We start from the raw sequence: 13,098 nt of genomic DNA, 5'->3' as shown, positions 1-13,098 counted from the left end.
ACCTAGTGTTTCAAGAGGTTTTTCACCTATCCCTTGCTTGCCAGTATGCTGCAGGCGCATATTTAGATTAGAACATTTGTGATGAAACCCAATCCGGATTCAAGTCTGGCCATGGGGATAAGAGTGCCTTAGTGGAGGTGTTGGCTAATTTGCTGGAAATCACCCATGGCAAATAATGAATGTTAAATTTACTGCAGAAGTCATAAAAACAGCCATCTTGTAGTTGTCTTCGGTTTTAAGCATTCAAACTCAGATGCTTAAGAGGGAAAGGCTACTTATTTGATAGTTTTCTTTTCTGAAGTCATAAGCATGTACAAGTAGTCCAAAACACTTGATTTCCAACTGACTGTGAATATTTCCAGGCGGAGAAAAGCTGTTTTTTTTTAAGTGAAGGCAAAACCTAGAAGGCCTTAGGCTATTTATTCCCAAATTCTCCATTTAACTTTTAATAATACATAAGGCAATATTGCAGCATGAGCCTGTAACTGTAACTGTACTGCAAAGGACAAAGCACTAAACAGACAGAAAGCACATGAAAGAAAGATCAGACCAATAGGTTTAATGAAAAGTGAGATTGAGTGGCGAGATGGGGTAGAGTCCCACTTAGCTTTATAACGTTTGTGACTAGACTGACTTACTGGAAGACTTTTTGCAGGAGCTGCCTCGTGACTGGGCCCACCACCTAAAACAAGAGTGGGAAGGAAAATGCTACTTCCCTTAGGTGATAGTGCGCTTGGTCATCCACTCCATTGTTAGTTTGTTTTCCCGCAGCGGGTGATAATGGAGTCAGAAAGAGTAGTTAGAAGGAGATATCCATGAAAGTATGCATCTAAGTAAGATGCAACTGCAACAGGCATAGGTACCCGGGGAGGCGGGTGGGCGCATATGATTCTACAGCTCTACATGCCAAGAACAGATGCATACTGGTAAGTAGCATTTTCCGTTCGAGGCATATGAGCTGTAGATCATATGCTTTTGCATAGACTATACAACAGTTATTTCCCATTGCGGTGGCTAACCTGTAGCTGTTCCAGTAGTCGGAAATAGTGTACGTAAAACTGCCTGGCTTACTCTAGCTTGTTGTGCCGCTATGACATCCACAGAGTTATGTTTTGTGAATGTGTGAGGGGTAGACCATGTTGCAGCTTTGCATATGTCATCTATGGGTATATTTCCTAAGAATGCCATAGAAGCCCCCGGATTACGTGTAGAGTGTGCTCTAGGGGCGGACTGGTAATTTTCGTTTAGCCTTTGCATAGCATATTTGAATATGCTTAACAATCCACCTTGCAATACCCGATTTTGATATGGCATTGCCCTTGTGTGGTGGAGCAAAGGCTACAAAAAGAGGATTCGTTTTACGGAAAGATTTTGTCCTTTCAATGTAATACAGCAATGCTCGTTTGACATCTAGTGTGTGTAGAGCACGTTCCGCTACTGAATCTAGTTGAGGGAAGAAAACTGGTAACTCAACTCAACCGATTGATTAATGTGAAAGGCAGAAATGACTTTAGAAAGGAATTCAGGGTTGGTCCAAAGAACCACTTTGTTTTGGTGCATCTGCAAAAAAGGTTCATCTATGGTTAATGCCTGGATCTCACTGACTCGGAGTGATGTAATAGCAACCAGAAAAGCCACTTTCCATGTAAGAAATTGCAGTTCACATCTATGCAATGGTTCACAGGGTGGACCCATCAGCCTGGTGAGAACAATATTGAGATTCCACACCGGGGCAGGTGGAAGTCTTGGTGGAATACTCGAGTCCCTCCATAAATACTTCAATGACAGGTACTCGAAAAAGAGACAGATGCTGCCTATTTTGGAGGTATGCAGCTATTGCAGCAAGATGTAAGCGGATAGATGTGTATGCTAAATTGGAATGTTGTAGATGTAACAAACAGCATTGAATATGCTACTTACCAGTATGCATCTGTTCTTGGCATGTAGGGCTGCTGACATTCATATCTGTGCATAGATCGCCGCCTAGTGTTGGGTCCGGATGTTTGCACGTTGTTGTCCTGGAAGAGTCTTCGAAGTATCCTTGGATAGGTGACTCCTCCCCTGGACTACAGTGCGCATGGGCATCCTCTCCATCCTCCGATTGTTTTTCGCCATTGTGGCAGTGATGGAGTAGATACAGAAAGTGATGACCATGCTATACAGTAATTCTGAGAGCTGCAGCTGCGACAGGCGCCGGGGAGGAGGGAGGGCGATATGAATGTCAGCAGCCCTACATGCCAAGAACAGATGCATACTGGTAAGTAGCATATTCAGTTCGAGGCATGTGGGCTGCTGAATTCATATCTGTGCATAGAATACATAGCAGTGCCCTCTATTGGCGGCGGCTACCCGTGCCAGCTGCAGCGGTCTGAAAAAGTGTTTTGAGAACAGCCTGTCCTACAGCTGCCTGCTGTTTTGACTGCACATCTACGCAATAGTGTTTTGTAAATGTGTGTGTAGTGGACCATGTGGCTGCTCTGCATATATCATGCAGGGGAATATTTCCTAGGAAGGCCATGGAAGCCCCCAACTTACGTGTTGAGTGGGCCCGTGGTGGAATAGTTAATGTGCGTTTTGCCTTTTGATAACAGATTTGAATACACTTAACTATCCATCTGGCTATCCCTGCTTTGGAGATGGCGTTACCTTTGTGGTGTGGGGCAAAGGCAACAAACAGTTGTTTTGTCTTCCTGAATGGTTTAGTCCTGTCGATGTAGTACATGAGGGCCCTCCGTACATCTAGTGTATGTAGTGCCCTTTCTGCAACAGTTTGTGGGTTTTGGAAGAAAACGGGCAGTTCAATGGTCTGATTCATGTGGAACTGCGATATTACCTTGGGCATGAATTTGGGGTTGGTACGTAGTACGACCCTGTTGGCGTGAACCTGAATAAATGGCTCTTGAACGGTTAGTGCCTGGAGTTCACTAACTCTTCTTAGGGAAGTGATCGCTATTAGGAAGGCCACTTTCCAGGTAAGGAATTGAATCTCGCAGGAGTGTAGAGGTTCAAAGGGTGGACCCATCAGGCGTGTGAGGACCAAGTTGAGGTTCCACATTGGAGCCGGTGGGTGACTAGGTGGAATGACTCGTTTGAGCCCGTCCAAGAATGCTTTGATGGCAGGCACTCTGAATAGAGAGAGGTGCTGCCTGGTTTGCAGATAGGCTGAGATTGCGGTCAAATGGACACGTATAGAGGTGTACGCCAGATTGCATCGATAGAGGTGTAAGAGATAACAGATGATGTTTTGGATGGATGCGTCCAGCGGGTTGATGTCATTATTACCGCAATAAATGACGAACCTTTTCCATTTGGCTGCATAGCAAGCTCTGGTAGTGGGTCTCCTGGCCTCCTTGATGATGTCCATACAGTCAGGTGGCAGGTTGAGATAGCCAAACTCTAGGACTTCAGGAGCCAGATCGCCAGGTTCAGCTGTTGCGGATCTGGGTGCTGAACCTCTCCATGGTTCTGCGTCAAATGCGCGGGTTTGATCCGCAGCCTTTGATGCGGCACCACGGAAAGTTCGAGGAAGGTGGTGTACCACGGCTGGCGTGCCCACGTGGGAGCAACTAGGACGAGTGTCAGGGAGTGTTGTCGGAGTTTGCGGGCCACTAGCGGTATCAATGGCGCTGGGGGAAAAGCGTACGCAAATCTGCCGGACCAGTTCATCCATATCGCATTGCCCTGCGACTGCGGATGTGGGAACCTGGCGGCGAAGCTTTGGCATTTTGCGTTTTTGCTTGTCGCGAATAGGTCTATCTCCGGATAACCCCACTGCTGGAAGTACGGTTGGAGTACTGATGGGTGTAACTCCCACTCGTGCATCTGGTGGCTGTGTCTGCTGAGCAGATCCGCCATCTGGTTGTCCTTGCCAGGGAGGTGTTCCGCCATGAGGAACATGTTCCTTTGAATGGCCCACTTCCACATGCTCTGAGCCAGATGAGACAACTGTGGAGAGTGTGTTCCTCCCTGTTTCTGTATGTAGTACATTGCGGTCATGTTGTCCGTCCGAATCAACACGACCTTGTTGCATAGATGTACTTTGAATGCCTTCATGGCTAGGAAGATTGCCATCAGTTCCAGAAGGTTGATGTGCAACTTCTTTTGTTGTGTTGTCCATAGTCCCTGCACTGTGTAGTGGAGTACATGAGCTCCCCATCCCTGGAGAGACGCGTCCGCTGTCAGTACTATTTGTGGGACAGGCTCTTGGAATGGTCGGCCCTTGCAAAGGTTGTGTGGGTTCCACCAATGCAGAGAGTTGTATGCCCGACCGCTCACCAACACTAGGTCTTTCAACTGTCCTTGAGCCTGATTCCACTGACGTGCTAGGCACTCCTGAAGTGGGCGCATATGTAATCTCGCGTGCGGGACTATGAAGATGCAGGAGGCCATCATGCCTATCAACTGCATAAACACTCGCGCTGGAAGTGAGTGATTGGGTTTGAACTTGGAGATCAGCAGTTGTATGCTGTTGATCCTCACTAAATTTGGCTGAGCTGTGGCCGCCAGAGTGTCTATAGTCGCACCTAGGTACTGTTGTACGTGAGGGGGCTGGCGATGGGACTTTGGATAATTTAGTGAGAATCCCAGACTGTGAAGAAGATGAATGGTGCGGGACATGTGGCTTGCGCATTGCTGGGCTGACTTCGCTTGAACGAGCCAGTCGTCTAGGTAGGGGTAGACGTGTATATGCTGCCTCCGTAGATGTGCTGCCACTGTAGCTAGGCACTTCGTGAAAACCCTGGGCGCTGTTGTCACGCCGAAGGGAAGGACTTTGAACTGATAGTGCTGCCCCTGAACAGTGAACCTGAGGTATTTTTTGTGTGAGGGGTGGATGGGTATGTGAAAGTACGCATCCTTGAGGTCCAGTGTGGCTAGGAAGTCTCCCTGCTTGAGAAGCGGAAGGACTTGCTGTAGAGTGAGCATGTGAAAGTGCTCTGAAAGAATGTACTGGTTCAGGGGTCTCAGGTCTAATATAGGTCTGAGCGACCCGTCCTTTTTTGGAATTAAGAAGTAGAGGGAGTACACTCCCGCACCCTGCTCGTGGATGGGTACGACCTCTATAGCGCCTTTTAGAAGCATACTTTGCACTTCTTGCTGTAAGAGCGTTAAGTGCTCTGAGGACATAGGACGGCTTCTTGGTGGTATTGTGGGTGGAGTGGAGGTTAACTCCAGACAGTAACCGTATTTTACAATATCTTTGACCCACCTGTCCGTGGTGATGGAATTCCACGTGGACAGGAACCCTTGTAGCCTTCCCCCGACAGGTGTTATGTGGTCGGGAGGAAGGGAGAGGGCGTCACTGCTTGTTCTTGGGGGAGGACCTGGTGTTGCCGTAGCCGCGTCCTCTGCCCTTTGTGCTGGAGCCACGATATCCACCTCGGGTGTTTTTATCATAGGTGGTCTGTGTATTGCCTTTGTTATATGTTTGTTGTGACCCCTGTCCTCTACCTGCTCCCTTGTTTCCGGGGCGACGAAAGGAGCCGCTCCGAAAGGACTGAGTTTGGAGAGCGCCCATGGACTTTGCAGTGTCCGTGTCCTTTTTTATTTTCTCAAGGGTGGTGTCAACCTCTGGCCCGAATAAATAGTCGGGGTTGACAGGCTGGTTCAGTATATTGTTTTGTACCTCAGGCTTGAATCCTGAGATCCGTAGCCAGGCATGTCGTCGCAGCATGACGCTTGTGTTTATGGCTCTGGCAGCCGTGTCTGCCGCATCTAGTGCGCATTTGATGGAAGCGTTCGTTAGTAGCTGTCCTTCTCTGATGAGCATTTCTGCGCCTTCCTTGAACTGGTCAGGGAGATGTTGGAATATCTGCTCCAGTGTGTCATAATGCGCTCTATCATAGCGAGCAAGGAGCGCTTGAGTGTTGGCTATGCGCCATATGTTGGCAGCTTGGGCGGCAACTCGCTTGCCAGATGTTTCTAACACCTTGGACTCTTTGTCCGGGGGAGGAGCGTCACCTGTCGTTTGCGAGTGTGCCCTCTTGCGTGCATTCGCTACGACGATGGAGTCGAGTGGTAATTGTCCTCTGATGTAAGTAGGATCCCCAGGTGCTGATCTGTATTTTTTATCAATCCTGGGGTTTATCACTCGTGCCCTGGTGGGTTCTTTGAAAATGTCCTTGGCTGGTTTGAGGACCCCCTTCAACATTGGCAGAGTCTTTACATGTCTTTCTGAGGATGCAAAGGTGTCCATTAGAAAGTCATCTTCGATGGTATCAGAGTGAAGCTGTACCCCATGGTTATTCGCAGCACGTTCAATAAGAGCGTTGAACGCCGCAGTATCCTCCGTAGGAGATGTTTTTGCCCCATAGAGTTGTTGGTCCTGTGCATCGAGAGGTGCACTGGGGTCTGCAGGGTCGCCCCAAGTTAGATCAGGGTCCTGCTGGTCGTCCGGGTCCGTGTCTACATGGTAGGGGACTTGGTCATCTATGTAGTCCTCCAATGCATCCGTAACGGAGCGTGTGGGGGAGAACCGGTGTGGATCCTGATAGGATGAATGGAAGGGTTCATAAAGGAGAGGTTCCGATTCTGTAGGCAACTTCCTTTTTAGTGGGATCCTGAAAGGGTCCAACGGCGGCTCCGAAGTTATCCTTCGGTCATGGAGAATCATCCTGCCAGTGTCGGCGTCGATGATACGTGCCGGAGACGTCTCGGCAGGTGTGACCGTAGGTTGGGCGACCCGTGTCCTGAGTTGGAACATTTTTGGGATTGTCGACGGAGGCAAGCCGAATGTAATGTTGGCCGGCACCGAAGAGGCTGCTGGAGCTCCGATCGAGCCGGAACCCGACGTGTCCTGGAGGACAGCTGCGGTTTTGCTGGCTTGCGTCGCACCAGGTCGTACTTGGGGCGTCTTCGAGGCCTTGGCACCGGCCAGGCTGGTAGAGGCCGTGGATTTTTTCGGCGCCGGCGGTTCATCGAGTCGAGGTGCAGAGATCACCATCGAAGTCTTCGATACCTGAGGCTTAGGTGTCGTCGAGGGAGCGGTGCGAGACCCAGCAGGCGGTACGGCCCTTGGTGTCGTCGGTGCCGGTAGCCGAGCAGGTTTGTCGGTGCCGATGGCTTTTTTCCGTTTGTCGACTCCAATGTCGCCCGCTTCAAGTTCGGCACCGAAGTCTCTCTTGGTGCGGTCGGTGCCGACGCGTTGCGCTGGCGTCGAAGGCCTCGATCCGACCAGCGCCACTTTCAGTTTCGGTTTCGGTGGAACCAGAGCAGCTTTCGGTTTCGGTTTTGTGGTAGGGAAACCAGCCTGTTTATGTAGTAATGGCTGCCGCTGAACGTCCGAGGCCGGGCCCGAGGGCGGGGCCGAAGAACTGCGGGATGGGTCTTGGGTAAGGCCCGAAGGCGATCCCTCGACTGGAGCCACAGGCTGTGGCACTGGTGATTCAACGTTTTGAACAGGTAGGCCTTGTTCATCATTGGAGCTACTCTCTTCGGCCCCTAAGGCCTCCTCGTCGTCTCCTACCTCGGTGTCGTCTTCACCTCTGTGGAAGAGTGACTCGTCTACCTCGTCCGATCCGGGTTCATGTTCGGAAATGGGACTGGAGGGCAAGACTTCTAATTCCTCGACGTCTTCGGCCTCGTCGAAGATGTCTGCTGGGGCCGGTGCCGCGTGCTGCGCTTCGAGTCTCGCCGCTCGTCGATTCCGCAGAGTCTTCTTGGAACGGAACCGGGCACAGGCCATGCATGTCGATTCGTCGTGGTCCGGCGAAAGGCATTTGTTGCACACCGGATGGACGTCGATGTGTGGGTACTTCGCATTGCATACCGGACACCTTTTGAATGGCGTCCTCGATTCCATCGTCGAAGTAGTCGATGGACAGGTAAATGCGAAAAAAGTCGGTGCTGAAGTTAGTAGACTAACAGGATTGTATCGAAACCCGATCGATAAACAGTACCGACGCAAACTAAAGGCCTTTTGGCCTCGAAAAAATATTTTCCTAACTTGAGCTAAGATAGCACATCCGAACCCAATGGCGGAAAAAAACAATCTGAGGATGGAGAGGATGCCCATGCGCACTGTAGTCCAGGGGAGGAGTCACCTATCCAAGGATACTTCGAAGACTCTTCCAGGACAACAACGTGCAAACATCCGGACCCAACACTAGGCGGCGATCTATGCACAGATATGAATTCAGCAGCCCACATGCCTCGAACATAATGTTTTGTACCAAAGCATTAAGCGGGTTGATGTGGTTGTTGTAAAAGTAAATCACAAACCGCTTCCACTTGGCTGCATAGCAGACTCTTGTGGTTGGGCGCCCAGCTTCCTTTATGATATTTATACAGTCTGGCGGTAGATTTAGAAAGCCAAACTAGGACTTCAGGTGCCAGATCGCTAGATTGAGTTGATTGGGATCTGGATGTCTTATCTCTCCATGGCTCTGGGTGAGGAGACTGGGTGAAATACGTAGTTTTTGATGAGGAACTACTGCAAGTTCCAATAGGGATGGTTGACATGCCCATGTGGGAGAAACCAGGATTAGCGTCAGGGAGGTTTGTTTGAGTTTCGGAACCATTAATCGAAAGAGTAGGAGAGGTGGAAAAGCGTAAGCAAATATCCCTGATCAATTAATACACACGCATTGCCTTTGGACAATGGGTGTGAATACCTGGACGCGAAGTTTGGGCATTTCGCATTTAGATGCGTGGCGAACAGCTCTATGTTTGGGAAGCCCCATATTTGGAAGAATGGGAGGAGGACTTGAGAATGTAGTTCCCATTCGATCTGTTAGATAGATTTTGGGATGAATGGCCCATCTCCAGATTTTCTGTGCTAGCTGGGACAGTTGGAGGGGAGTGTGTCCCCCCCTGTTTTTTAATGTAGTACATGGCCGTCATGTCTGTACGAAGGAGTATGGTTTTGCGTACAAGCTGAACTTTAAATGCTTTCAGAGCCAAAATCGCCAGGAGCTCTAGGTGATTCATGTGAAGCTGTTTCTGTTGGGGTCTCCACATGCCTTGAATTGAGTGGTTTTGGAGATGTGCTCCCCGACCTGTTAGTGATGCGTCTGTGTGAGAAAGTGGCTCTGTATATACTGTTCCCAAATAGGTACAGGGTGTACAGAGTCCACAGTCTCCAGAAAAAGCTTTGTGAATCAGACTGTAACTCACATCTTAGACCGGACCGAGATACAACTACTCACTGAAAAGGTTTGTGTTAATCAAGCCGTTTTTTTTTTTTAAATGAAAAATCTTTTAGCTGGTATCGTCTTAACATGCACCCTTGAATTTATTGTCCAGTAGTAGTAGTACCTATAAACTCTGAAAAGGCTCCCCAATTGCAACGAGTGGAAGCCGGGTAAGAGGCATCCAATTGAATCCCATGCTCTCCAGAACCGAATGTGGCACATTTATGTATGTGATGACCTTGTTTTTGTAATTTTCAGACGTCACACCGGCATCTTCATTGCAGTAGAAATCCTGGTTTGGCTGTTTTTCATTTTATATGCAAATGAGTCACGTTTGGGACTCTGGGTGTATATGGGTTGTATTGAGCGATGTTGGCTGCAGGGTAGATTTGTACTGGAGGCCGTTGGTGTCCTAGAGTGAGAGCGGTACTTCTAAAGACTTGTTAAAAGATCTTACACTGAAGGAGAAGTCCATGAGAATAGGAAACATTTGTCAAGTACACACCTCCGTACCCATATACAGGCAAACAATAGAGCCAACCACATCTAAAAGTTGGGCAACCACAGCACTGCATTGGACTGCCAAGTCGGCCTACAACACCAACATAAACAAGCATTGCAATGCAATAGGTCTCGCATTATTAAAGTTTGAGCTATTGGCATTGCTAAATAATGCAACACCAATAGCTCGAACTTTAATAATGCAAGACCTATTGCATTGCAAATGCTTGTTATGTACATACAGAAGAGCCGTCACAAAGACTATAACCCGGTTCTCAAGTCCCAAAGTCGGTAGCTGTGTAGTTATACCACATGAGGACCATAGTGCTGCGCATTACAAGCGCAGCGGGGCACCCCCTCCTGTACACCAGTGCTTGTTGTTCCACTAACAATAACAGGATTGTGTTTTTTCCTGCCCAAGGGCAGCACAAATATCCTGCACATAGGTATAACTGCTATTTTACTTGCTGAGTAAATTGCCATCGATATTAGAATCTCCAGGCAGTGTCGTCCGAAGAGCGGAATATTTTGCAAATGTACAGCAACCATACAACATTTTGGGAATCTGTTCTTGGCTAAGCTTTGTGATGAAGTCAACATGTTTTACGACAAACAAACTCAAGTGGGGTAAAAAGCCCTACATTTTAAATGTTCCTGGTAAAACATTGGGAAAACGCCATCCTGTGGAACGTGCAATAAAAAGGTGTGTACTGCTGCTGTGACTGTAGAGATTCTTCCTCGGTATTCAGTTGCATATAACAATTTTATTCACTTCTAGAAAAAATATCTAAATTTGGCAGTGTATTTTTTGGTTACTGAAATCATCACTCGTGTTCTTGTGCTCTTCCAGTAAATATGCCCTGTGTGTGAGAGCGTCTAGGGTGAGTCGGTGTCTGCTCTTCAGGATGCTCTACAGCGTGCATGCTGCACAAGCACTACGTGACTGGATGACCCTCGTTCCACCGAGCTGCTGTGCAGTCATGGAAAGAGATGCACGGCCTGGGGGTGATTGGCAGACTTCCTTCCAGAGAGCTACTGGCAGCTTCTGCCAACAAAGGTAGACAGTGAATAATTCATAACTTTTTGCGACATTATTTCTGTGTAGGTTTCCTTCCATGCCTATGTCCTTTGCGTGCTTGCCCTCTCTGTATGTTGGCAGTAATCATATCACTGGCAAGGCACGGAGCATCAGACGTTTTACATTTCGGATTGGTCGGAATTTCCCTCTGCTGAAATGGACAGGTCTGTATGGTTAATGCGTAGACACTCCCTTTAGACCTTACGGTCACGCTAGTGAAAAGACAGAATGTTTGAGGGAGGGTCATTCAAACAGAACATTAAAATACCTACCACTAGAGCCTAACCACCTCTGTATACTAGCACTGAACATATGAGACAAGCAAAGTCTACTCTCCTTGGGAGAGTACCCTCTACCCTTTAATCATCCACCCATATACATTTACAGAACCAGACATTCAGGATATATATATATGTCCTTTCACACATCCACCCATAAATAAGTCCACATATTCACCTGTCCATACTTTCAGACATTAATTATTTCACGTTTCCCCATCTTTCCATTCATCATCCTTTCATTCATTCACCCTTTAACCTATTAACTGCTCTTGCATCCACCCTGTCACCCTTCTAGGTCCATGCCACATATTTCAACTCCACACATTCCCAATCCACACCACATAATTTGATCCCAAACCACATAATTCAACAAAATTACAAAATACATCACACACATCCAATCCACGTCACAGAATTCACATTATGACACAAAATTAAACAGCACACCACATAGTTCAATACCATTCCACATAATTCCACTCCATAACACATACTACCACACCACATAATTCCTCTACACTCAATAGCACATAATCACTATCCACTCAATTCCACTGCACACCATGCCACATATTTCCACTACACCCGTCCACTTCACACCACACCACACAATTGCACTACACACCACATACCACACTGGTAAAAGACATTGTCATTTATAAAGCCAATATATCTTACTCAAGCAAATACAAGACCTATTGCATTTCCAATGCTTGTTCCTTTTGCCTCTTCCTAGACAAAAATGATTTCCAAGGAAAATCTGGGGAATGAAGATGCATGATTAGGACTCTTAGATGGACTCCCTCCATAGAATGTGCAGTAGAAATCTTTACTACGCATGTATGTAGGGAGAGTGGAGGTCCATACACTCTCAACTCATTGGCTAAAATTTGATGACTGGGTTATTGAACTTTGTGGTTTGCATGTTTCAAGACAATTTCCTTGTACTACTGTTGAAATGTTACCAGCCTGCAGACTGGGAACGATTCAGCATGTACATGTATGAAGGATCCAATGCTGGAAATTAATTTAAAAAATGATATTCCTCAATATTAATATGTTTTGGAGTTCTGCAAATAGAAAAAATAGAAAACGCTGATGTATATCAAAAAATACACTGATGGAGGACTGCTGCGATCAAAAACTATGGTACAGCTTCATGAGGTAGTGCCTGTGAAACTTTCATTAACAAACCATGTTGCATTTCCAACCATACGTAGAACTAAAAAAAACAAAAGCATAATAAAATACAAACACTAATATACAAAATCATCATAGACTGACCTCCAAATTCCCCTTTTCCAATTATTTGCAGCAGTTTTAAGTCTTTCCTGTGGAGAGCCCAACCACCTAAAAAGGGTAGATATAAAGTTATCAGTTAGAGACGTGTAGTGAAAATCAAGATTAAGAAACAGAAGAAGCAATACCTACAAGAGACAGACAATAATGAGGAAGCAAACTGACACATGATTATGTGTAGTATATAAATGAGGTGCAGAACGAAGTACAAAAAAGTTCAAAGCTATAAATGATGAGATTTCTGAAAAAGAGAATGATGAAGAGTGATGGCATGCTAAAATTTGGTAAAATAGGATGAGCGATAGTGTGTAGAAAGAAGAGATAAAACACGGATGACATCATTTGAGATTGAGCAATAACATATGACTAGAATTACAGTTCTTGGCAGCACACAGTTTCCACCACTGAGCTGGATCCTGGGACACATTTTAAATAAAGAATTTACATTTTTTCAAACTAATTTTGAAGATAAAATACTCAAATTGGGGGCTTCATATTTTTCCTTCTCTAACGCTAGCGAAGCAGCAATGAACGAGAATATCCAGTTCATCTATGAAAAAGTGGTCAACCTCCATCTAGTCTCAAAGGGAAGAGGATAAGATGTTCATGAATTAAAAGAAAATATTTAAGATGTAACATTCCGATTAGAAGAAAGAAACCCATCCTACTCCATCTTAGAGTTTTCTTTCATATTCATAAACAAAAAAGATAAGCAAGCTCATCCCAAAGACAAGGAGGGAGATAAAAACATCCAATGCATCAAATCAAACCTATGCAAACAAGTTGTGACCCCCCTCACCACTCCCCGCTC

The 13,098-nt window shown here is 46.7% G+C and overlaps 1 protein-coding gene and 1 long non-coding RNA gene across 7 annotated transcripts in view; one reads left to right on the top strand and one right to left on the bottom strand.

Moving 5' to 3' along the window:
* CSK (C-terminal Src kinase) overlaps nucleotides 1–13,098 on the bottom strand; it is a 528,738-nt gene that overhangs the window by 154,377 nt on the left and 361,263 nt on the right. For all 6 annotated transcript variants that reach the window (XM_085643801.1, XM_085643797.1, XM_085643802.1 and 3 more), the window contains one exon: nucleotides 12,273–12,338. In XM_085643801.1, coding sequence (XP_085499927.1) covers nucleotides 12,273–12,338 — 66 coding nt within the window. The remainder of the gene's footprint in view (nucleotides 1–12,272; nucleotides 12,339–13,098) is intronic.
* Nucleotides 1–13,098, top strand: part of LOC146860034 (uncharacterized) — a 141,466-nt gene that overhangs the window by 75,750 nt on the left and 52,618 nt on the right. The window contains exon 2 of the long non-coding RNA XR_014978777.1: nucleotides 10,480–10,686. This is a non-coding gene — a long non-coding RNA (uncharacterized LOC146860034). The remainder of the gene's footprint in view (nucleotides 1–10,479; nucleotides 10,687–13,098) is intronic.

Source organism: Triturus cristatus, chromosome 3_1, assembly GCF_964204655.1.
Source record: "Triturus cristatus chromosome 3_1, aTriCri1.1, whole genome shotgun sequence".
Lineage (NCBI taxonomy): Eukaryota > Metazoa > Chordata > Amphibia > Caudata > Salamandridae > Triturus > Triturus cristatus.
This window is presented reverse-complemented; position numbering and strand designations above follow the sequence as displayed.